Source organism: Aedes aegypti, chromosome 1 (assembly GCF_002204515.2).
Source record: "Aedes aegypti strain LVP_AGWG chromosome 1, AaegL5.0 Primary Assembly, whole genome shotgun sequence".
NCBI classification, from domain to species: Eukaryota; Metazoa; Arthropoda; class Insecta; order Diptera; family Culicidae; genus Aedes; species Aedes aegypti.
Window position 1 is genome coordinate 83,882,564 of NC_035107.1, and position 27,180 is coordinate 83,909,743.

Sequence of the window (27,180 nt, forward strand, 5' to 3'; positions counted from 1 at the left end):
AAAAAATGCGTAATTTGGTAAGTAAAGAAACTCGCTATCTCCTTCCGTTTAGGAGCTATTGTTGTTTTTCTCTCAAAAACATGCCTACTTTGATTGTGAATATCTCTGATTGGGGCAAACATAAAAAATATCTTTTGACGGCATTCAAAAGACAAAATAAAATAGTATATTATATCAAAAAATTACAGATGTGTTATTTTTGTAACTCTAATAAAATGCCCTGAAAAACAAAGGATTTTAAGCAGAAAAACTTCAATAACTTTTGAACTAAAATAGATATCATCAATATTTTTGCATGAAAATTTGTGTTTTGTTAAGTTCTTAAAGTCGTTCATAGACCGCTTTGACGAGAAATCCGAAATAAGAAAGATAGGGCTCTAAAACTATTTTGAAGATTTTCATAGTATGTATTTCTTTATTATTTTGCATTTTGGGCATGAAAATGAAATTTTAGACAAAAATGATCTTCTACAAAATTGTTTCTAAAAATGTAAGCTGACATACTGTGTCATTTGAAACTGGGGTGGTCCACAATATCACACATATCATAAAATCAACTTTTTTATTTGCATAAATACTGGTATATGCTCTTAAGCAAAGCGGTAGAACTTGAAATTTTGATCAACTTTGCCTAAAAAAGTTTTTCTGTAGCTCAAAATTTGACCAATCTAGAGCATTTTTTCCTAATCATCGCAGGGTGGTCCAACAAAAATAAGTTTTTCAACTCTAGTTTTTTTAATATTATTTTCTCGTCAAAGTCGTCTATGAACGACTTTAAGAACTTAACAAAACGCAAATTTTCGTGTAAAAAGATTGTTGATATCTATTTTAGTTCAAAAGTTATTGAAGTTTTTGTGATAAAAAATATTTGACTTTCAAGACGTTTTATCAGAGTTACAAAAATAACACATCTATAATTTTTTAATATAATATAAAATTTTATTTTGTCTTTTAAATGCCGTCAAAAGATATTTTTTATGTTTGCCCCAATCAGAGATATTCACAATCAAAGTAGGCATGTTTTTGAGAGAAAAACAACAATAACTCCTAAACGGAAGGAGATAGCGAGTTTCTTCACTCACCAAATTACGCATTTTTCAAAGCTCTAAAAGTGTTCCTTAGACTACTTTGATGAGAAATTTGAATTGAAAACTCTAGAGCCAGAAAACCTGTTTTGTTCGGACCACCCTATGTCACCGTAGGAAAAAAGCTCTAAATCGGTCAATTTAAGAGATACAAATAAAACTGTTTTTGGCAAAGTTGCTTGAAATTGAATGGTCTACAACTTTGCTGAAGCATGTATAATATAATTTCTACAAATAAGAAAGTTAGTTACACAATTTCTATGAAAATGTGGTCCACCCTAATTTTCAATAAAACCAAACAAAGAGCTCAACTAATACAAACAACTTTGTAGAAGACCGTTTTTGTCTAATGTTTCATTCTTAAGCTCAAAATGCATCTTTCCGCGTAAAACTGATTCCTGGACCATAGTGCAATGGCCCAGAGAGCAGTTTTACGCGGAAATATGCGTTTTGAGCTTTAGAATGAAACATTAGACAAAAATGGTCCTCTACAAAGTTGTTTGAATTAGCTAGGCCCTTTTTTAGGAGTACCGTCGTTGGGGGTGACAATGGGTCAAAAAGGGATGTTTACGAATTATTTATTGAATAACTATTGCAATTGACCTCCAATAAGCTTCAAATTTGGTGTGTATGTACTTTGATGGTACATTAACAACTGTTCAAAACATTAAAGAAAAATATTTATTCACAGCGGCACTACAAGTGAATGAAAAATGGCCCAATCTCACCCCATTGATCAGCGAAAAATATAAACTTGAACGCAATTCCCATTTTGCAGCTGTTATTAGGGTTAAAAGTTCATATAGAGACTGTTATGCCTTTATTTTTCAATATGGGACTGCATAAACTTCACATTTTTCCACAAAATTTTCAAACAAAGCGTGTTAATGTTTATATGCATAGTAAAATATACATTAAAACATGGATATTGCGACAAAAAAAGGTGTTGGCTCGAAAATCAATATGGGACAGTTATGCTTTTATGGGCAGTGAAGAATATTGATGAAATACGATGCCAACAAGATGAAAAGATATCTAAGATGTTTTACAAGTATGATAAACCCACTGAAAAGAACGATTATACCAAAAAAAATGAAGAGCTATGAGAAAAAATATGTAAACACAACATTTATCGTCAAGTTTATATAAATTTTCTATTTTTTTCCCTCGAATTGTCTTCAAAGTCTCATCCCCATTGCCATGAAGCCTATTGAGTTTCCCCAAAGGTGTACTGAAACAGTAATTATTTTAATTCTTCGCAAATAGTTAAATTTCGGAGCGACATTCCACGATCAATACATTTCAGGCAGATGTTGATGTCATAATCACGATATTTCAGTGTTCCAACTCATGTGTACTTCCAGGAGATGTTTCTATAATATGAAAACACTGATAAATAATTAAATTAAAAAAAAACAATCCATTTGATAAAATTTTACGATGTTGCTGCGCACGAAACACACTTGCTGAATTGAGAAGTTGTCAAAATGCGTTGCATTGTTATTCAATGTACGGAATCCTCAAGTAGACTAGTTTGATGTTTCAGAGATGCTGTATTTAGAAAGAATAAACACATCTTGATGAAAAAGAGAACTACCGGCATCGTAAAATGTCAAAAAAATTTCATTTACTGTCGTTCTTGCTTGACCCAATCTCACCCCCATTTTTGATGTTTTAGACACCGTACCGAAAAAAATAAAATTTTTGTTGAAAAATCAAATACATTCCGGAAAATACGTGTGAAGTGTAATGAAAAGACTTTAAACCTTCTACTAATATAACGGTAGAGGTTAAAGTACATGCGTGATACTTTGCACAGGAGAAATTTAATGTTGTAAATTTTATCTAATTTCAACATACAAGTTTATTGATATAGTAAACAAAAACTACTATTTCTAAAATTGTATATTGTGATGAATTATGTGTAATAATATGTTCCCTAACATATGAATTATTAATTTTAGTAGGGGGAGATCCCCCAGTGCCGGACAGCACCCAATACCGGACAAAGTCGAAACATTTAGAAATCACTGTCCAATCAAGATGGTGTATTAGTAGAAAAGAAAGCTATTATGTAGACTAATGTTTGCGTAGAATAACTCATCCTTGAAATATACATGCCTTTTTAAAAAAGTAGAAAAGTTTGAAAATCTTTAAAAAATTGACGTTTTCTCTTAATTTTGAGCCTATTTTGTAATTATTTTGAATATAAAAAAATACTTTGGATCACGCAAGCATGATCGAACATAATCCTTATATGATAGCATGATTGTATTTTGTACCATAATTGAACTAAATATGGACAAATTACAATTTTCGTTAAGCACCTCCTGTCCCTCAGTTTCGGACAGCTTGATTTGTTATATGATATCTTTGTAATTGTTGCACCAGTGTCTCGAAATACATTGATTTTTCATGGGTTCCGTCGATCATGGTATCAAACATGCAATAAAATTAAGAAGAATGAACATTCAGAACAACATCGTAAAATGTGCTATTTTTCATCATATATGGAAGAGGTATTTGATAGGCATCTTTCAAGCTAAGAAAAACACAAATTATTCTTGTAAATGTTGCAAATGCATTGAACTGGTAATTATAAACAATTCCTTTAGTGTACACATTCAATAATGTTCATATTTGCGGAATTCGAGGCATTTCCAGATCGTGTCCGGTATTGGGTGCCACCTTTCAAGATCGATCAATTTGATACTAAAATACATCATCAAAATGCATTGTCATAATTCGTATATATATTTTCAAATTTATTTTTGTACACTATAAAAATGATAATATTTATCATAAATGGGTAACACGAGCCCATAAAATCAATATTTTTCGAATTATGAATTTAGTGGCTTAAGTGTCCGGTACTGGGGGATCTCCCCCTAATATCACCGTTATTAGCTGAAATATTTCATAAATCCTAATTTTCCGTTTTGACCCAATCTCACCCCCCAGACCCATTGTCACCCCCATCGACGGTAATTGAAAATTAGAGTGGACTACGTTTTCATAGAAATGGTATAATTAACATTCTTATTTGTCGAAATTATATTATACACGCTTCAGCAAACTTGAAGACTAATCATTTTCAAGCAACTTCGCCAAAAAAAGTATCTCTTAGATTAACCAATTTAGAGCTTTTTTCCTACGGTGACATAGGGTGGTCCGAGCAAAACTGGTTTTCTGGCTTTAGCGTTTTCAACTCTAAAGTCTATGAAACACTTTTAGAGCTTCGAAAAATGCGTGATTTGGTGAGTGAAGAAACCCCCCGCTATCTCCTTCCGTTTGGGAATTATTGTTGTTTTTCTCACAAAAACATGCCTACTTTGATTGTGAATATCTCTGATTGGGGCAAACAAAAAAAAAATATCTTTTGACAGCATTCAAAAAACAAAATAAAATTGTATAATATATCAAAACATTACAGTTGTGTTATTTTTGTACCTCTAATCAAATTTCTTGAAAAACAAATAATTTTTATAACAAAAACTTTAATAACTTTTGAATTAAAATATATATCAACAATCTTTTTGTGCGTAAATTTGCGTTTTGTCAAGTTCTAAAAGTCGTTCATATACTACTTTGACGAGAAATCCGGAATAAGAAAGCTCTCAAGAGAAAATCGGAGGCCATCTGTCCAGCCGCCAGTCGCCTCGGTTCTCTAGTTTGGCCATACTTGCACGGGCTCATCGCAATGCACGCCATTCTTGCAGCGACGGCGAAACGGTCCCCTTCGCCGCCATAGTTACGAAGGTTCTCGCCGCCATCGCCGAGGTTCCTGGCAGTTTCTAGTCATCGCTAAGGTTCAACAAGTCGACGAAGAAAAAACCCTGCGCAGGTGTGTCTTAGTTGTAGACATGGCCATCTTCTAGTGTGTTTCCCCAATCAACCCCAATCCAAAGTTTTTTGATTATTGAAAAATCGAGTTGTTTTCGTTTTCAGTTCGTTTTATTTCATTACGATTGGAAGATATCTTCATTTGCGAGTTTTGGGTTGCTACTTTGATTTTTTACCATGTTATCGAATTTTCCAGTAGCGTTTAGTGGGTTGAACGAATCAAAGGCGGAATTTAGCGTGTTCTGGGAACATCGAATCTTTCAGAGTTTGCATACTTTTATCAAATTTAAGCCAGCGACCTTTCGAGTATCCATGTGGTGAAAAATAGGAATAGTCAGAAAAATCAATTCGACCGGCAGTCGCAAATGGGAGAGTGGCACTTAAATCACGGGTTAGATTAAAACCTAGAATTTACCGAATGGTTGCAGCACTAGAATACCACTTTTATCTACCATGTCAATATTTTGCCGAAATCGCTATTTTGTCACGTTTTTAGTTTTTTAATGGCTTTATAATATACTGAAAACCAAAAATTGAACAATAGAATTATACTTAAATGTTAGAAGTAGCCTTCGTAGCGAACTGGCTCTATCCGTTGAATCTTGAAACATCATTTCCATTTTGTCTCTTGAGGATCAGGACTTTGACTCTGATGCTGAATACGAGATTCCTTTCTTAACAGGCTCTAGAGACGCCTAAATAACCTCAGGATCTTCTCAGCAGTGATCTTCCACTTATAGTGACACATTTTCTCTCTAAGGATGATTGTTATTCAAAGTTCAAAGTTGTTAGAGTATATTTTTTTTAATAAGCCAAATGCGTTGAATCAAAAGGCACGATGACAGATACTCAGTTTTGTTTGATCTGATCCAAAAGAACGAGCAACTGTCTTCCCAGACAACCAAAAGTTGCATAAAGAAAAATTTGGGGCGAAATTTCGAGTAAGGCAAGAGTTTCTCTTTCAAAATTTCTAGCTCAATTCAGAACAAATAATATAAATATCGTATTATGGCTGTTTGTTATTTTAAGCGTGAAAATGGTAGTTTTCGGTCAAAATTTCATGACAAAGATCAAATGTGTATTTTCTGCAACCTTAAGTTTCTGGCTGGTTTGAAATAAAACAATCGACTGTTTGTGTTTTAGTCAGCGAAGCTTTGATTAACGAGTTGCATCGAATCAATCCACAGCTGCTGTCAAATCAACTTTCTTATCATATAAAGTGGTATAAGGTTACCGATTACTTCATAATCTTTACACTTGCTTTGTATGCCTTTTTTAATCATATAAAATATGGATATGTTGTCCAAGGAGCATATAAGTTTTATTTATAGTGATTCCAATCCGTGCAGTTCATGTTTATCGTGAAGATAAAACGAAGCCAAACCTCTAATTTTCAAGAGCACAAATCTGGAGAACCAAACATCCGTTTGAGCTGAAAACTTAATCGATTGGTCACTAGCTGGTGATGGTCAATCGATTAAACTTTCAGCTCAAACGGGTGTTCGGTTCTCCAGATTTGTGCTCTTGAGAATTTGAAGTTTGGCTTCGATTCATCTTCACCTTATGGACATCATGAAAAATGAGGGAGACAGCTTGCAAACGACATTGTTGTTCTTGTCTACAGTTGGACTGCAAAAACTGTGTATGTGATACGGAAATACCAGAAACGAATCGACTTCATGCTAGCTATAACCGGAACATGTTTGGGATCCGATCAACCATCTTGTCGATCTTGGAACACGATAGTTTTTCAAATCCAAACATCCTTGGAAATACATATGTCGAAAATTCAAGGGATTCGGTACCTTTATCTTCGCATCGCATTAAACTTTCAGGGGTACTTGCAGAAGAATAATCTCTGACAGTTTCACAGAATTAGAACTCAGGTTCCTTATCCGTTGTGAAGTTCTCATTGCATTGATTATTGAAAACTTTGAAAATCGATTCTTACTTCCTCAAGTTCGTTACAGGAGTGCGTTCTGTTGGCACATGACACCGGAGGGCAATTCATCTTGAGTTATTATTGATTATGGTAAAGCACTCAGCGTACTTCTTGAATATAATTCGCCAAGTATTGAGTGTTTTAAAAAATCACGCACTATTGCCCTGACATGGGTGTCTTCTCATTTCTCCTTCTCGAGCAATGAGAAGGCGGACTCTCCGGCTAAGGTAGACGCTTAAAAGGTGATGAATGACCGTCAAATAATCTTCGATGATTTTTCTGTGATATCCCATCCAGAAACCAAAAAATAATCAGTTGACAACAAAAATGGAGAGAAATTGTTAGATGAGCGCAATTTAAAGACCTACAAGTCTCGAAGAAATCATGATTCTAGGAGTTTACCACAAGTCTTGATTTCATTCGTTCAATGTTCCTGCTAGTATCCAACTTGCAAACTAGATCCTAGGTTTGATCTAAGTTAATTGATGCAAAGCAAGCTGAAGCTGTTAGGACACTGAGCTTTGACGCCTGATGACACTAATCTTATTTTAAGAAGCTCACAGATACCCGCATCAATAATCTATCATAGCTTTAGAATTATTGCAAAATCAATTCGACTGTTGAACCGGAAGCAAAATCACTCTTCGTTCCTTGACTTACAGGCTCAATACCAACCAAGTTCGTTTCGTACCGACAACAAAATGGCATTCAAATCAATCAGATATGCACCCGCTGACACCAACTACAGTGACAACCGATGACAGCTCGCCGTGGACGTGACTTGAGATGCAGAACAACAGAAAACCCCGACAAATCACCGACGCGTACAATGGGGTAAGCCTTTCGACCATGATTGCGGATAATGATCACCGTGACTACGAAAGCGCATTGGTAATTCCCTCCTCGATCATCGCTATATGATCACGTTCAGCCGAATTTCGAAAGAATCTTCACCGAAATTGATCTGCACCGCGTTTGATGGAGGATATGATTGAAGATGATTATGATGCAGATGATGACGATGATGATTGCTGAGCACAAGAAGCTGAAAACTAACCAGCGAACAACGCCGAAAGATCTCACTGGTGATCGGTAGCCGAAGGGAGGTGCGACGAGATGGACACACGAATAGAACACCAGATTTTGTACAGGAAAAACAATTGCAACCAAATTGCAACGCGAAAAATGGATCTTGGACTCGGTTTCAGGGTCTTTGCCATTATTGGTAGCGAGAGAGAGAGGGAGAGGAAGAGATTCAAACGAGAAGAGTGATGATCGTGTGTGCGGTGGTGGTGATGGCCGAGAGGGGAGCAGACGCCGAGCAAAATGCTTCGCCAATTTCAAATTGTTGTCACTGAATCGGAAGTCATCGGAGGGAGAAACCGAATAATTCCACGGAAACTTACCTGCGAGATCGTTGGGAACAGCTCCCGAAGGATGCCGATCGTTCTTTTGTTTCGTTCATTGATCTTCTGATCTCCGGAGTCGACCAGCGTGATGACGTCTAGCTCCTGGAATGAGAAATGGGGGAAAATGTGGGTCAGTGTTTTGGAAAGAAACTACGAGACGGTTATTTGGATTTGATTTTATAACGATTTAAGGGGACACGGGAGACCGTGTTATTTTCCCTATCTTTTGTCTCACTCTAACAATTATTATCAAAACTTTGCCGAAGCAAATCTCGAGTTTTAGTGAACCGATGAAGCTGAAAATTTAATCGATTGTGCACCACATATATAGTATATAGTGATAAATTTTTCATATCCATATTTGGAGTGGTACTTGAGATCTGCTTCTTCAAATGGATAGGATGATTATAATGACGTCCCGTGCGGCCTTAATTGTATATAGGTTGAAAATATTTGTACATGCACTGGAATATCCTTTAACGAATATTTATGAAAAGAGTTGTTCATAAATATTTAGAACCACTAAAACTATTGAAATTCTGTAACGCGAATGAAATTTACGCTCTCGCAATTGAATGAAATTTCGGGTATTTTTATAAAAAAAACTAAACAAAGCACTTGTCTGACAATGTTTTAGAAAATCCAAATCATCGGTTGATGCAACATTTTTGGACCATTGTAAAAAATAATGTTCAAACTTTAAACTTTAAACCAGTTTTTAGTTTAGTTTATGGAACAGAATAATTGCCTTGTCGATTTTTGTTTGGATTTGAATCAAGATCCAAAACTGGATTGACAAGTGTTTGTTTACCAGTTCGGATTCTTCTCACTGAAACATCCACCGTCTCTAGCTCCTATTCATTTGAAGTAAGTAAAAACAGGAACAATATCCCATCACTGCTGTTTTTTTAACAATATTTATTACTCTTTCAGCAATTTATTACTCTTCAAGTAATTCGGGAAATCCTCCAGTAATTCATACAGAGACACCTCCAGGAATCCTCAGCTTATTTTTCCAGGGAATCCTTTGCGAATTTCTGCAGGAATTAGTACATGGGTTCCACCACGAATTTCTACGGGAGTATATCTGAAGATTCCTCAACAAAGTCCTCCTACAGAAATCTCCAGTTGTTTTTATAGGAGTTCCATCAAAGTTTCTCCGATGTGTCTAACAGGATTTCCACCAGGAATCTCTCCAAGAATCCACCAGTAATTCCATCTTGGATGTCCTACAGGAATTCCTCAGGGGATTTTTAAGGATAATTTATCCAGGCATTTCTTCCAGGAATTCATCAGGATTTTTTCCGCGACTTCCTTCGGGAATTTTCGTCATGAATTCTTTAGGTGGGTTTTCTGATAGCAATTCCTCAAGGGATTTCGTCCAGGAATACATTAATAAATTTCTGTGAGGATTATTTCCAAAAATTCTTTCGGAAATGTTTACAGAAGATTCATCCGGAGATTTCCTCCAGGTTATTCTCTGGAGATTTGCACCAGGAACTTCCTCAGGAGATCTCCTCCAAGGCCTAGAAATAGTTAGTGGATTCCCCATAGCATTTTATTCAAGGATTTTATCAAATATTTCCTTTGAGGATTGTTTCAAGAAATTCTCGGGTATTTTCCCGCAAGAGCTCCTCCGAAGATTTCCTCCAGGAATTAATCCAGAAATTTCAGGGATTCCTCTGAAAATTTCCCCTAAGCACTCCTCCGGGCATTTTCTCCAGGAATTACTCAGAAGAATTCTTGTAGCAATACCTCTTGGGATTACGTTCAGGACTCCGCCTGGAATTCCTTCGCAGCTTCGCCGCAAATGCATTGAAATTCTTCCGGGAATATCTTTGGAGCCCATCCCGGTACTCCTTTGAAGTTCCTTCAGAATTTCCTTGGGAGTTCCACCGGAACCACCGAAAAGTTCCCCCAGGAATACTACCGGAATTTCCCTGCAAGTTGCTCCGATAACCCATTTGGTAGTTTCACCGGAGTTCGTCCAGGAATCCCTCCAGGTGTTCCGGGAAGAATGCTCCTAGGATTTTTTTAGAATCCCCCGGGAGTTATCTAGGAATTCCCTTGGGAGTTTCTCCATAAATTTCTCTAGCAGATCCTCCAAGAATTTCTTCTTCATCGTTTCCAGGAGTTCCTTAAATCCGTCTCCTAGGTCGTAACTCTTCCGGAAATTATTCGATAAGTCCCGCCAGATGTTCCACTACGCAGAGCTGAATACGCTAAACGCCAAGAATTCCTAAGTTCGCCAGAAATTCCGGGATGATTAAACTCTGACAGGAACTCCTTTGTAAATTTCACGATATGTTAATTGCAAATTCCTGCGGTGGTTCCTACGTGAATTTCTACAGTAATTCCTCCACTTTTAGCAAGCAAAATCAAAATATTTGTTTTTGTTGATCATGTTCAAAATGGATCGAAAAAAGTACAACAACCGGTGCGCTTGCTCTTTGCACTTTTTATTACCGGTCCAAATAATTTTGATAGGTCCGTTTTGAGAATAAATTTGGATAAAAAATGGAGCGTAATCAGTGACCTTCAGAAGGCTTATGAACAACATTTATTTCCTCTTCGGCTCATGTAAATTTAATTGACATATTAAGAGTCGTTTAAGGTTATTTGTCACCCCCTTTGTATAAGCCTTCAGATCTACATGCGTAACCAATGATTTTATATTATATTCTGCTAATTCAGGCCTTCAGAACTAAAATCAAGGACAGATATCTTTCGAATGAGGTATCAACCCATATCATACCCATTCGGTTCCACTTATTAGTGTCATACGGAGATTTTAGTATAACGACTGTTTTAGGTTATCCAAGAACAACTTGAAATACAGGTCATCATACAAGCGTTACGGATGAGCTTCCAGAACACTGTCAACAATGATAATACCCAAAATGGCTCATAAAGATAAGTTCTAGGAAGTTTTGAGTTCAACGGCTATTTAAGGTTATTCCATAGCTTCTTGAAGTACAGACCTTCAGATCTACAAGCGTAGCCAGTGACCTCCGGATGGCTTATGACTCATGTAAATGTTATATGTCAAGTTAAGAGTTCAACCTGCAAAATAGAAATCATCTTCCAACCGGAATTGCAGAGCTGAACCTGGTACTTGGCCGACCAACGTCGGTTCAGAGTAGACTGAGTTTACCACCGGCATCTAGCTGAGTAATTCGCAAAATAGCACCGGCAAATGGTCATCACCGGAATCGCAAGACCGACCTCGGCATCTGCCCAGAGAGCATCGGTTCAGGAGAGCTTCCGCTGTCGGGGAAATTTTCGTCGGAGTAGGATAGATCCACCGCCAGATTAGTACGTAGCGTATCAACGGCTTGAGTCGTCAGAGCGCCAGTGAACCGGAAGCCATCCTCCAACCGGAATCGCTTGACCGACTTCGGTACTCTACCAGCCAGTATCGAAGCATGAAGTAGGCTAGCTTCAGCATCGGAGACTTGGCCGAAAAGTATCGATAGTTATAAACCAGTTTTGAGTCGTCGGGGCGCCCGTGAACCAGAAGAACCAGGGCGCCAGTGAATCCTTCAACCGGAATCGCTGGACCGACCTCCAACTGGTCAACCAACGATATGGATACAAGCGTCCAGGAGAAGTTCAACAGGGATCTGCCATGACGCCAGCCCAAGAGAGATAAGCGTCGCCGCACAGAAAGCTGTCCAAAGCCCCGGCGAGATTTTCAACCGCCAATTGGGCAAAATGAATTGTCGCAGAGACGCCGAGAAATGTCGTAATGAGCAGCATTTTTTGACGGCATTAAGCTCCAACAGCGAACTAACAGAGCAGCTAGAGGCTGAGACTATAGCGCGGTGGAAGCTTGGGACTTGTTTCAGTTGGTGTTTCTTACGAGTGGCGACCGGGCCCTGGAACCAGATTTCAGGCCTCCAGTCAGCCCAAGCGGAATGTGCTTAGGAGACGTGGCGGGAAATTGAAACTGGACTCCGTTGAGTAGTTCAAAAAAAAGTCTAAAATCAGCTCACCACAAGCGTCTCGTGCCGCTTTCAAAGCACTAGCTCTTCATCATAAAGACCAATGCCAGTGAGGTCCTAATTATGGTACACTGGCTGCATACGTACTCGGACTGATTCACGGAATACGTTATATAGTAACTTGGCGCAACAGAGCTGACAGCCGTACCATTCCACTACCCTAGTAAGAATGGATGACACCGCTTCGAAACGGCGAGTAAGGGTAATGGTACGGTTGCCCCGTCCCGGTAAAACCTTGGCAGGCTTCAGAATACGTTAAAAACTCGCCATCTTAGTCGGTGGAAGTAGGCTCTGATGCAAATTCCTGATTAGCGCCGATCCGGCTCGGAACATGGTATTCCATAAGGAACCTTGTAAACCATAGCATGGCCTCACTGCTTGCATAGACAACCATGGGATCACGAGGGCGACTACTTAACGCGAGTAGAGCTAGCGGTTTGAAGGGGGCCCTATAGCATGACTGGGGATAACAACGACAACGTAGTGAATGTGACGAATCCGTTCGCAAGAAGTGGATTACTGAAGTCACGTCCAACGGAGACAGTAGTAGAATAACCAGTCGCAACAGTTGCAACAGGAGTAAGTACAGTAACAGCTGTGGCAGTAACAACAGAAGACGCAGAACCACAGAATACAGGGTGCAGTGGGTTGAACGTAGTTCCACAAAAGCCGAAGGAAGTAGTTGCGAAGTGCCTTCCGGCTGAACTCCACAATTACGTGGACAACGTCCACAAGGAGATAAAGCACATGATCGTAGGAATCCGAAAGGCCCTCTCATCGGCGGGGAAAGAGTATTATACGGCAGTGGTGAGAGCCGCAGCGGAGTATGCATTGAGGACGGCTAAGGCTGCTATCGGTGTTACATCAAATAAGCGGGCGAAAGAGAGGACAATGCTTGGTATGCAGCTGTTATGCACCTCCAAGGTGGATCAGCTAACTGATAAATTGATCGGAAGAAAGCCGATACTCATTGCAGGAGACTTCAATCCCTGGATTGTAGGTTGGGCAGCAGAGTGATCAACGCAGGAGGATACATTCTGCAGGAAGCCTTGGCGATGTTAGATGTACAATTGTGCAATGAAGGCTCCGTTAGCATATTTCAGAGAAACAGAAGGGAATCCACCATCCACGTTACGTACTGCAGCCCTACATTGTCGGTGAATATGAACTGGAGAGTTTGTGAGGAGAGCACACATAGCGACCATCAAGCGATTCGATACCGTATCGGTCAACGTAACGCTGCGGCAACAATTGGAAGAATAACTAGCGAGCGGAAGTGATAGACAAAAGCCTTTAACAAAGAACAATTCGTTGAGGCACTTTGTCAAGATGGCAATAAAGAGGATATCGACGCCGCCAAGCTAACTCACAGTATGGAGCCAGAAGGCGGGCACAGAGAGCAGTGACGGAAATGGAGAGAAGGGAGCGAAGGACGGCTTTTAGAGAAGCTAAAACCGCACTCAAACGGGAGATCAAGCTTAGTAAAACCAATTGCTACAAGGAACTGTGTCGAGATGCAGACACCAATCAATGGGATAATATATATAAAGTTGTTATGGTAAATATCAAGGGCCCTTCGACACCAGCTGAGATGTGCCTAGACAAGCTGAAGATGTTCGTGAAAGGTGTCCTCCAGAAACACGACCCAACGTCCTGCCCGAGTAGCACACATGTTATAATTGAGGAAGAATAACTCTTATATGACCAGATCTGGTTATATAAGAGTTATTCTGCCTCAATTATAACATGTGTGCTACTAGGGTGGCCACCAACGCCGTACGGTGAAGACGCAGAAGCAATCGCCGAGGGACGGCAAGTGTCTAACGACTAGCGGTGGAACGCCTAAAATCGAAAGAAGCCGCAGGTCCAGACGGAATACTGAACGAGGTGCTGAAATCTGCCATCCTGTCATATCCGGACATGTTTAGGAATGAATTGGACAAAAGTCTTGACGAAGGTAACTTTCCAGGAATAGGGAAGATCTAAAAGCTGGTGCTGCTGCCAAAGCCAGGGAAGCCACTGAAAGTTCCAGCGTCTTTAAGGCCCATTTGCCTGCTGGATACGCTCGGAAAACTTTTGGAAAGAATCAGGTGGATGAAGTGTTCAGTGAGGGAGACGGGCTGTCGAAAATGAAGTTTGGATTCCGCAAATGACGTGAAAGTAAGATGTAGAAAACGCATTCAACAGCGACAGTTACGAGGCTTTCGTCGGAGCGCTGCACAAAATGCAGATTCCCGACTATCTGTGCAAGGTCCTGAAGATCTACTTTCAGAGCAGAATCTTGATATACGAAACAAATAAAGGGCAGAAGTCAATGCAAGTGACAGTGGGCGTCCCACAAGGTTCCATTCTCAGTCCAACTCCTTAGAACGGGATGTACGTCGGAGTCTTGTTGAAGAAGGTGAAGATTGTTGGTTTTGCGGAGAATGTGTCACTAACGGTGATGGGCGAGACGCTGGAAGAAGTGGAGATGTCGGTGATGGAAACAATTGACGCATTTGAGGGTTGAATGAGCGGAGTCAAACTGCAGATAACTCACCATAAAACAGAGGTGGTACTTACCAGCAACTTCAAGGTGGTTCAGCAGATGAAGGTCAACGTCGGAAGGTATGTGATTGCACCGAAGCGCATTGAAGCACCTGGAAGTAATGATCGACGATCTACTGAATTTTAACAGCCAAACTAAGGCGGTCCAAGCAGCAGTACGAGGCGTCTGCTAGCTAATGTCTCGTCATCAATACTGAGGTATGGAGTTCCTGCTTGGGGCTAGGCACTGAAAACAAAACAGAACCACGGAAAGTTGAACAGAGCGTTTCGGCATAGTGCGAGTTGCGAGTGCGTATAGAGCGATATCGTCAGATGCTGTATGTGTTATAGTCGGTATGGTCCTAATTTGCATCACTACCAACGAAGAGATGTCAGAAATGTAAGGAGGATGGTCACAGTCGGTTCTATGGCGACGTAGCAGCATGAGTGGGATTGCGCGGAAAAAGGAAGATGCATCCACCGGGTCATACCAAACCTGTCAACGTGGATAAATAGGAAGCATGGAGAGGTGAACTTCTACCTGACACAGTTCCTATTAGGTTATGGATGTCTCAGAGAGTGTCTCCATAGATTCGAGCACGCAGAGTCGTCACACTGTCCAGATTGCCTAAATATCGAGGAGACACCACAACACGTAGTTTTTGACTGCTCAACATTTGCGGAAGTGTGGAACAAAATGCTTGGAAGCAGCGAGGGAGATCTGAACCCCGAAACTATCGTGCAGAAAATGTGTCAACACGCAAAAGACCAGACGGCGTCGAGCCGCGATCAGAGCAGGCTAGATCCTTCGTCAGGGACTAGGTCGAGTAGTTCGAACGTCTCGTAGAATTAATTGGTGATGGGTAGTCGGGGCACCTGCGAACCACCGGAATCGCAGAACTGACCTCGGCACCTAACCAACCAGCATCGAGTTAACGGTCAGGGTAAAAGGTCAGCCGTCGAGGACTAGTTGAGTAGACCGCGAATTAGCACCAGCAAATGGTCGTCGGGGCGTAAACCGGAAATATCCTTTCACCGGAATCGCAGGACCGACCTCGGCACCTGCCCGGATAGCATCAGTTCGAAGGATCTTCCGCCGGCGGAGAAGTCTTCATCGGAGTAGAATAGATCCACCACTGGGGACTATTCCGAGTAGTACGTAGCTATCTACCGGCGTGAGTCATCGGAGCGCCAGTGAGCCGGAAGCCATCCTCCAACTGGAATCGATGGGCCGACTTCGGCACTGTACCGGCCAACAACGGAGTAAGACCACCGCGTAAAGTTACCGATTCCGGGAGATATTTCTCCGTCGGTGAGCTCTCCACCGGATTAGACTAGCTTCATTGTCGGGAACTATGGCGAGTAGTATAGAGGAATCACCGGCTTTGGGCTGTAAAGGCGCTTGCGTACTGGAAGTCACCATTCAACTGGATTCGCAAGACCGACCTCGCCATTTAATCGGTCCGCACGAAGAGCATGACGAGCAGTGCAGTGGAGTCCAGAGAACCAAAAAGCACTGGAGCATATATCATTAAAAGTCTCACATGTCCCAGACCGGCCTTTTCAAATGTAAACCTTATTAAATATTTTTAAATAGGTAAAGGTACATTGTTGCGCTTGAAGATCTGAAGGCCAATATAGGGATAAGTTCTTGGAAGACTTTACATATTTGTTTTACTCAGAACTAATGTTTGCTTGAGATTGGTTAAGTATATATACAATACTGATTAAGCTTAAAGATTAGAAATTTTGTGCTCAAAAGAGTTTCAATAAACGTAAGCAATTGATTGAATCAAAACCTTATAACTTATGGATGTTTGAGACTGCTTGAGTATGAAATTAATTCAATAACTTTCGAAAGATCACTGGTTACGGTTGTAGATCTGAAGTCCTGTTCTCAATAGAGTTTGGGTATAATCCCTACTTGTTAATCTTCAAGAGACCACCATATGCTTATTTATCTGAGAGTCTACTCGAACGAGTTAAATGATAATCTGCGTGCGGAGTTATAGTTAAAACTTATCCTATGAGCCCACATCACTGTAAACCTTATCTTTAAGAGATTATTGGTAACGTTTTTAATTCAAAGTCCTGTACTGAACAAAGTCCTTATAGCTCCCTGATCATCTGTTGAACTCAAAACCTGATGAATTATGTATGGGTTTCCATGATCATAATCTTCTGAAAGATTAAACGCGCGTTAGTTTCTTCGAAACTTTTACTCATAATAGTTTTTGGATAACCACAAAGAATTGTTGAACTCGAAACATGTGCTATCATCATCACATTTCATAAATCTTTAGGGTATTCTTCAATCTCAAAAAGATCACTGGTCATTCGTGTAATTCTGTATTTTAATTAGTACTTGGATAACCTTGGATAGTCTCTGGATTCAAAACTTAATAGATCACAGTTGTTTTATCGTGTATCAACTTATTTAATCTGAATACTTCATAGAAGTCGTGAGTACATGAAAGCATATCATTTTCTTTTGCTAACACCTGTTTTGATAGGCTTCTGGAATTTCATAACTCATGATATCCAGCTTTCAAGAAACCAGTAAGTAACCAGTTTGATCGATTCTACAGCTCAGCTCGAAGGCTCTCAAATCAAATTGAATTCGATTGCAATTGGGCTTTTCCACTGAAAACGTATTCGTTTAAATGCCTCACAACTCGGTGCTTGTGAATCGGTGATGAAAGTGAACAACCGACGCCACCAACGCAAAGCCGGTCAAGATAAGCAAGCAGAATCGTTGGTGGTTGGCGGAGGCGAAAATTGGATCAATTTTGAAACGGCTTTCGGTTTCGATCGGTCAAGTTGCATCGTTATCGGTTATTATTTCGTTTCAATTTCGTTCGATCGCAGATGATGAGAAGAAGCGGTGATTGATAGGCGATTATTAAATTATCGGCCTTTGCTTATCGGATCGTTTGTAATAATTGCTTCGTTTATTGGCAATCGAAAAGAATCAATAATTCAATCTGCAAATTTAAATTTATTGAATAAAAAAAACTATGATGCAAAGCAGGTGTGCAATGAGTCATAAATGTTTCTAGATGGAACCAAACATTTGAAAAAAGTATTGAAGATTTTTTCATTTTAATTTATCATAATATCTTCTTCTTTTTATTAGCATTACGTCCCCACTGGGACAAAGCCTGCTTCTCAGCTTAGTGTTCAATGAGCACTTCCACAGTTATGAACTGAAAGCTTACTCTACCAAAATTGCCATTTTCGCATTCGTATATCGTGTGGCAGGTACGATGATACTCTATGCCCAGGAAGTCAAGGAAATTTCCATTACGAAAAGATCCTGGACCGACCGAGATTCGATCCTAGACACCTTCAGCATGGATTTGCTTTATAGCCACGGGCTCTAATCGCTTGGCTAAGGAACGCCCCCTATCATAATATCTGAACTAACTTTGTAATCTGCGTATGAAATCACAACTTTATTGGGAATTTCAACGGAAAATAGATGGTCGTCCATTAGGTACACAAGTTACAAAACTTTTGGGAGTGTTGAGGATCATACCAGGCAGACGAACGGGACCGCTTATAATCCAAAAAAAAAACTAGAATATGCAGGAATCGAACCTAGACACGTTAAACAGGGCCTAGCCACGAACGTTACCTCAAGGCCAAGAAATGCTCCGACATATTAAAAGAAAACCGAAATTGTAATAAACGAGATTCAAAGTACTTGAAATGGATTTTCAATTAAGATCATTTAGTGAAGTTTTATTTGGACCTTGTTGGAAAATCATCAAACTAGCTTCACGGAAGCGTAACTAATTTAGTGGCCTTTTGGGAAATCATTAATCACGATGAATTCGTTGTTTATAATAGGTGTTTCTAATTTGTCAAATTTCTTTCAGCCACCTGATCAATCAATCAAAATCCGTCATAATTTGACCCTACCGCTCTAGCTTCCATCAGTAGCCTAATGATGCTGCCGTCGTCATTAATTTCCCCCCTTAGTGTAGTGCACCCTTCGTGCGTGATTGCCCTTGGCCGACTATTACACTATACGTAGCTATTGCAGCAGCTCGATCAAGCGTCACAAACACTCGCACGCACCACTGGCTATTACTGGGCACGTGAACCAACTTTAGCTTTGCTGGTTGAACTTACGGCTAATCGAGGATGATGATTCAATTCCGGGGGGGCACTCTAGCTATGGCGATCACAGTGGGCTGGATCGGACTCGTAATCGGAGTTATTCGGAAACCGCTGAATAAGATTATTTCTAACATCTTAAAACATACCAATAGCAGCTATTACTGTACTAATTTGAAACCTGGATTCAAACTCAAAAGAGATCCAAGCTTTTTTGCTTATCGTAATGATCGACTGGATGGAGCATGTGCGGGAGTTGCAACCATCATTCATAGGCGTATAAAACATCATTTTTTTTTCGTCATTTGAAACTAAAGGTTTTGATACTTTGGATGTTCCTGTTGAAACACAGATTGGTAAATATAATTTCGTAGCTGCCTTTTTGCCTTTTCAATGCACTGGGCAGGCAGTAAATTTGCTCCAAACTGACTTGCGAAAATTGACTCGCAATAAGCCAAAAATTTTTTGTCATTGGTGACAAACATCGGTCATGGAATAATTCTCAAAGTAATTCCAACGGCAGAATTTTGTTTGATGAGTGCTCTCCAGAATATTTCTCAATTCAATACCTTGATAGCCCTACATGTTTATCCTCTTCTAGAAACCCTTCAACGATTGATTTTGTCTTAACCAACTCTAGTCACTTTTGTAGCCGACAGGATACTCACGCTGATTTTGATTCTGATCATGTCCCTGTTACATTTCAAATATCCCATGAAGCTTTTCTTAAACCTATCAGCTCCACTTTCAATTATTTACGAGCCGACTGGAGAACATATGAAACATACAATGAAAATAATCTTGATGTTAACATGTCTTTGCAAACACAGCTTGATATTGACAATACTCTCGAAACGATAACGAATTCTATTGTTGAAGCAAGAGGCAGTGCAATACCAAAATGTGAAATAAAATTCGAATCCGTCATTAAAGACGATGATATAAAATTCTTGATCCGTCTTAAAAACGTGAGGAGAAAGCGATTTCAACGCACTCGTGATCCTGCCATGAAAACTATATGGCAGAATCTGTAAAACTAAATTTAAAATACTTAAGTCCGATTATCGGCCCAAATCAGTCCACTGTGGCGACGTTTGACTAGGTGCCCCCTCCTCGTCAGTATTAACAATGGTGGGAAGATGACCGCTGACCATTTAGTAATCGACGCGTGCTTGCTCCCCAGTACCCCTTTGCTATCACTTCAATTAGGTAGTTTTTGCCACATCGATGATGATCTTTCGGCTTGACCGACGACTAGTGCGATCATATTTGTGTACCTACTTGTTTCAGTGTGCCATAACTTTTTATGGCATTGTTCAATTCGTTAGCTAGTGCGCATAATACGTGCTTTAACGAGGCACATGAATATGAATTGTAAGAGAATGCGGTAGTTCATAACCAGGGCAAGTACTTTCTTGCACTTGGTTTAAGCATCGAATCAATCCTGTTCGACACTCCTTCGACAATAAGGATGACGACACGCAGTACACTAGAGCCTCGGTTTACGAAGTTTCGTTTTAAGTTATTTCACTTTACGTATCGTTTTTTTGATCTGTTGCTCAGTAATGTATTTCAGACATATTGAACCTATAACAAAATCATTCAATTGTAATTAATACTCCATAACAGGGATTGAATTCGGAGAGAATTGAGAGTATCTCTCACTTATCGCTCCCTGTAACAATCATAAACCGCAACACATCATAAGAGTCTGTTTATCATCTTCTGCTTCAGCTCGCTTTAGATCGGGGGATAACAGTGCATCATAACATCCATTTAAACAAGCTCCAAACCTGTGGGCAGAGCCGTAGCGTGACTTCATGGCGCCCTTGGCAAACCACATTTTGAGCGCCCCTTATTTAAAGTTCTTTATTTATTGCAGGTTTACGTGAAATTTCAAAATATTTTCAGGGATTCTTCTAAAAATTATAGGGCGTTTCCTGAAAGGATTGTTCATCGAAATTCTCAAAAATGTCGAGATAAAGTTCATGTAAAACTTGAGCATTAGCTTACATTGGTAACACTTGTGCATGAAAAAGCACAAAATCTTTTAAATCTGTTCAAAAACGTATTGTCTGAATTACCGGAGGCTCTTGAAGATTTTTTCAAAATTGCGATAAAATTACTCTTCATATGGCCAGAGAAGAGTTTAACCCCTCTACTAGCATTGCGATAACCTTTTGTTTTTCAATATTTTTTCTCAATTGATCAAAAAGCTCTTCTTCTTTCAGAAAATGTGTTGATTTTAATCATTGATCGTCTGGATCTGGAGATATTCCTAAATTCCTTGTGACCGAAGCGAACCCAAGACAATATTTCAAGCTATTTTTTCTCATATCCGCTCATTCACTTTCAAAAATACTTTTATGAAAGTCCGTTGTGAAAAAATGAAGTGATTTGGTGCGACCATTTTTGAAATATGAGCTTTTGTTTTCGGCACCAAGAGGATCTTGAAACCTTCAAAAACATTATATTGTATTTTTTTTTTTTCATATGCCTCTGTTAAAGGTTGAATGAAATTCATACTTCTGAAAAGATTATTGTAGACATTGCTGATTCATTTATTTCTTCATAAGTTATCCAATATATCAAAAGAAATTTTCAATAAATGTTAAAGCTATATATTAGTAATATTTTGTTGTCTTAAAAACGAGAGGAAATTGCAAAATATATTAAAAAGTTCGAATAATTCCTTTAATCAATCGAAAATTTGTCGAATATTTTAGCTCTGAATCATACGAGAATCATTTTTAAGAATTTTTTTAAAAGAAGTGCAATAAATTTGTATAAAAAGTTAAAGTTTACGCAATTAATTAACGTTATTAAAGTTGAAAATTTATTTTCAGGATATACTCAAACAAATAAAAAAAAAAGATTTCTAAGCCAATCTTACCAAGATATTTTTAAAAAAGATCATTTAAAAATGGCAAAAAAAAAGATTTGAATGTCAAATGTTATCATTTAATGAAATCAATGTTGCTAAAAAACGTTCATCGTTCAGTTCAGAGCATTGTTTTGAAGGAAAAAAACATATGTTGTTACAAAAAATAGGTTTCTTATTTGTTTATCATTGTTTTTCACTCATGTTCAAATTTCAATGTTATATAATTATCTCTGAACATTCTTTTCAGGGTTCTGTGATAGTTTCGATCAGAATTGAATCAGAGCTGTGAGAACACCAGTAACTAATGTTTAACAATCCTGCTTAAAATTCTGCTCATGACCCATATAATATTTTTTGTCATATGGCTTAATGACTTATTGTTGTGGAATTATGCATGAATGCATTGAATCCTTCCAGCAATTATGTTGAATCTTACTATAATAACATATAAGCTGATTTATCATTGCTATGGAGAATTGTTTTCGAAATTATTGAATGAATGTTAATTAATCAGTCCAGGAATTTTGAATTCAACACCTTCTGAGATGCTTCCAACATATTTTGTTAAAATCTGTCCTGAAATAGTTTAAATCTACCATGTTTATGAATAAAGCTAATAAATTATGTAAGAAAAATGACGCAACATTCGTCCTCTGTCGGAATTTGTTTATGTATATGATTGAGACACTGTGACTTCCGAATCGCACTTACTAAATATGTATCTCTTAAAAATGTCCCAGGTTCGTCACACATTTTGGCGCCCCCTGAAGCCTGGCGCCCTTGGCGGTTGCCAACCTGGCCAACCGCACGCTACGGCACTGCCTGTGGGACACTATTACTATCAGATGTTTAGGGATTGTTTATGATCCAGTAGAGTAAAACACCTATCACCAATTGTACATTAGTGAGAAAAAAATACGTGTTTTATCATCGCTCGCTCTTTGGGGCTTTCGTTTGCTGCTGCAATTTATCATTTTGTTACAACTTGCGAAGCATTGCCGATCATGGACCGATACAGATAGGATGTTTTTGTTCGCTTGCTTTGATCGTGCTTCAAACTCAAATGAGCGTGAACTCTGCAATGTCTGCTCCAGAATACTCGAAGCCTTCCTTAGCCTAATGGTAGCGTTCGCGACTACAAAGCAAAATGCATACTGAAAGTGTATGGGTTCGATACCCGGTTGACCCAGGATCTTTACGTAATGGTAATTTCCTTAACTTTCCTGGATAGTGCTTGTCACATGATATACGAATGCATAAATGGCAACTTTAGCAAAGAAAGCTTTCATGTAATAGGGGCAGGGTGGTAAAATGAGGAGGATATCACATTGTTTCTGATAGAAAGACAATGAATTTGTATAGTTCTGTCGCACAACATCAAAGATAGGTATGTTATCTTAATAAGCGACACGAATTCAGACAAAAATAGATAAATTTACACAAATTTTTATCGCCAACAAAAAAATGATGAAAATGTTAAAATAAACAGCTGGGGGTAAATGGGTAAAATAAACAGCTGTTGGTGGTAAAATGAACATCATGCTAAATGGACCAATGCACGAGTTCACTAATTTGACGTTTGAATTGAAATAAGGTATGATGGAAAATATTGCTCGTAAAAATCTGAATCATCCAAGAGCTTCGTGGAATATACATCTTGAAATCTTATAGGCTCTTTTATATTGAATAATTGTAAAATCGGAGCATCTTCAGTAAAAGTTGAAGAATTTAACTGTTCATCATGATGATTACAACATAAGTTCTAAGTCATCTAAAAAACACAGGTTAAAAAATCTACAAGATCTAAAGCGTAATAACTGATTCATTCACCTCTGACAATTAACTTGCGAAAAAAAATTCAAATGTGCACAAATGATCACAAAAGTATTGACAGTGACCTAGATTATCATAGTTTAGCCAATACTGCGCTACTTAGCAATTGACGTTCAACTTCTGAGACAGTTCAAAGATTTCCGGGGCAGGCGAGGGACAATTTTATTGCTATCACATTTCGAGGCCCATTTATAATCTGAATGTGACTGTTATGCGGTTATAATTACCAATGTGACAAAATAACTTGGTATATTTTTCGAATTTTCTAGAACAATCTCACAGATTTCAGTCGAAAGTATTTATCATTTGATGACTCTCCCCGGTATTAACTCCATTTTGTCAAAAATGTCGAATGTGACTGTTTTGAAGTTATGGACAGTATAATCGTAGTTGTCATTTAAAGAAGGCAGCCTCTATAAGGTGCAGAAAGCGCTACCACGGTTAGGTTGCCTACTGAAGACTATGTACCAACCAAGAAAGGCAGACTTAGAGTAAAGTGGGGCAGCATTTCGACAACAAAAAGAATGACATTTAATCTTCATTTTAAAGTGAAGATGAATCGAAGCCAAAGTTCCAATTTTTAAGAGCACGGATCTGGAGAACCAAATGTCCGTTTGAGCTGAAAACCTTATCGATTGATCACTACCAGCTAGTGACCATTCGATTAAGTTTTCAGCTTAAGCGGATGTTTGGTTCTCCAGATCCGTGCTCTTGAAAATTTGAAGTTTGGCTTCGTTTCTTCTTCACCTTAATCCATGCAATGAAAGTTCCACTGAAAATTACAATTTTCTCGTCTAAAAACAACAAACTTAGTTACTAGTTAAGTTACTGCTTTTCCAAATCTTAACCAATTTTTATAACATTTGGAGCGAATGTCACTTGCTTGAATAGCATTCAAACCATTATGAAATTTGTAACATTTGATTTGAAATGAGCTAGAAATATTTTGCCACAGTGAAGTGGTTTAATGCAGATAAAATAGATCACTGGTTACGCTTGTGAACCTTGAAGACAATATTTCATGATATCCTTGGAGGACCAAGAGTTTCGATATGAATCAATACAATACTTCGTTCACTAAGATTAAGCATCAACGCCATTATGTTTACCAGCAATATGCAATTGCTAATGCTTGTATGTAGATCCTTTAGGATCAAGAACATCGATACAAACCAAAACAAAAATCCGTTTACAAATATGAGTAGTTAAACGTCAGTATTGAATGGATTACCTGCTTTGCTTTTGCCCACAGTTGATCAGCAAAAGTTTTCTCATTTTAATTTTTGTGGGGAAAGGCATCTAACTTCAAATATCTTGTTAATGGATGATTTAATCGAAAAAATATTTCGTAGGCGTGATAGTCATCCTCATTATGCACAACCGGTACCAAATATTTTTTCGAAAATAGTTCCTAAATTTGAGAAATAATTCGCCATACAAATATTTTTCGCATTACCTTTTGTCTATTTTTTGTGCATAGACACTAGCGCATGTACGTTACTATGTGGTGAGTAGCGAATCAGGTCATGCATGTAACCCATTGGGAAACTATAAAAAAAAATGGCCAATTATGCCAGTTTATTGAAGGTATCTACTACACAAAGTTGTTGGATGAACTGTAACTTCTGTCGCAGTCATTAAGTTACCAAAACGGAATACAAAGATTACAATGTTTTAAGTGACTAGAACTTATACTGCAATCCTTTTACGCATGTATGTTCACATGCCAAAGCTCTGATGATTTATTGGAAAACCTTAACATGCATATATCAGTCTGATTGCGATCCTCAAAAGTAACCAAGAATTGCTTCTATTTGTAATCTCAAAAAAAATCTTATTTGACGAACCAATTCAATCACAAAACCCCCAATCTAGCTTGTAAATTGAAGTTCCACTGTAATTATGACACACAATCCGAAATGTTTTGAACCAAGGGGGCCATAGGGGGAAGACACTCGCTTCGATTTCAAACTTTTCGTGTTTTCGTCGGTCAGCAATGCTAACATTATCGCTGAACGTTGTCGTACAGTCGCCAACCCAATCGCACTTGAAGTTATCGTCGCGTGCAGGAATGCAATTCCCTCGCGAAAAGGCAGCGGCCCAGCACTTTATCGGGCTATCACGCGCTTACCTAACATTTGTTTTAACAAGGCTTCACCTCACTTCGGCGGCGATGGAAGAATCCGGTTGAAGTTTTCGATTTGCCTACAGTACCTAGTAGTCGGACAAGAGGGCGGCAGTTGTTGCAAGTGCTTAATTGTGGAGCACGGAATCGCGGTTGCTCCGGCAGCTGTACGGAAGCGGCGTTCTTCGGGTGTGATGAACTCGAAGAATTGGTCAATTTGAATGCAAGGTAACGCCGTCGAACACACGTCCGGATAGAATCCGGCCTGATGGTGCATATTTGCATAACGTTGCAGAGTCACGATGATACAATTTGGATCGAAAATATGGTTTAATCATCGAGAAAAAATAATCGATGTCTTATGTGTAGAATAAGATTACTCAGATTTATGTTCATCTGCTTTCTGGTGTTCCATCCAAGTCTTCTTGCGTGTTTACCGCTACATCTATTTGATTCCCACACAGATTCAAGTCATTCCAACAGTTCCTAAATCAGTTCACGCTTCCGTATGAAAATGCCAATTTTCTACAGCCTGATCCGTGAAAGGTGAGTGGTAGAACGAACACCTTGCCCGGAGAACCTTGAGCAAGATACATCGCAAAGGTTAACGATTTCCGATTGGAGATTGGACTTTCGAAAACCTTCAAATGGAGCAACCTGATGAGGGAAGGGTTGCACCGTTCTTTGCTTTTTTGTTTTATTTTTTTGTGGTTGAAAACTTGAAATACTGGCTTTGATATCTGGCATCGAATACGGAAGTCGGCGAGATTGGATTCTAGTTGGAAGCGATTGGTGATCGTTTGGATGTGATTCAAAGTCGAATGAAATTATGCATGAAAAACAAAGTTGAGCTCTATTGATCTCTTACCATAAAATGTCAGAAGAACAGTAAGGTTATGATATTTCGCTCACTATCAAGAAACATCACTATTGATTTTGAAGCTATATAAAAACCAAGAATTCCATGTTGGTAAGTATCTTGTATGGGGCCTTCCTTAGCCGAGTGTTTAGAGTCTGCGGCTACAAAGCAAAGCCATGCTGAAGATGTCTGGGTTTGAATCCCGGTCAGTCCAGGATCTTTTCGTAATGAAAATTTCCTTGACTTCCCTGGGCATAGAGTATCATCGTAGCTGCCACACGATATACAAATGCGAAAATGGCAACATTGGAAAAGAAAGCTCTCAGTTAATAACTGTGGAAGTGCTCATAAGAACACTAAGCTGAGAAGCAGGCTCTGTCCCATCAAACTCAAATATAATCGGGTAGAGGAACTAAAACTAAGATTCACCTGAAAGTGAAACGAGAAATACTACAAAACAAGTTGGTTTGTTACACTTTATCCTCTATTGTCAGTAACGAAATGAGATAGATGCACTGTTCAGCAATGCCTTGCTCAGAAATCTTGAG

The 27,180-nt window shown here is 38.9% G+C and overlaps 1 protein-coding gene across 3 annotated transcripts in view; it reads right to left on the reverse strand.

Annotated features, from left to right (window-relative positions):
• Window positions 1-27,180, reverse strand: part of LOC5564013 (clumping factor B) — a 98,700-nt gene that overhangs the window by 19,195 nt on the left and 52,325 nt on the right. For all 3 annotated transcript variants that reach the window (XR_002499738.1, XM_001648283.2, XM_021841426.1), the window contains exon 3: window positions 8,277-8,381. Coding sequence is in view for 2 of the 3 variants with exons in the window: in XM_001648283.2 (XP_001648333.1) it covers window positions 8,277-8,381 (105 nt within the window). In the remaining variant the exon portion in view is untranslated. The remainder of the gene's footprint in view (window positions 1-8,276; window positions 8,382-27,180) is intronic.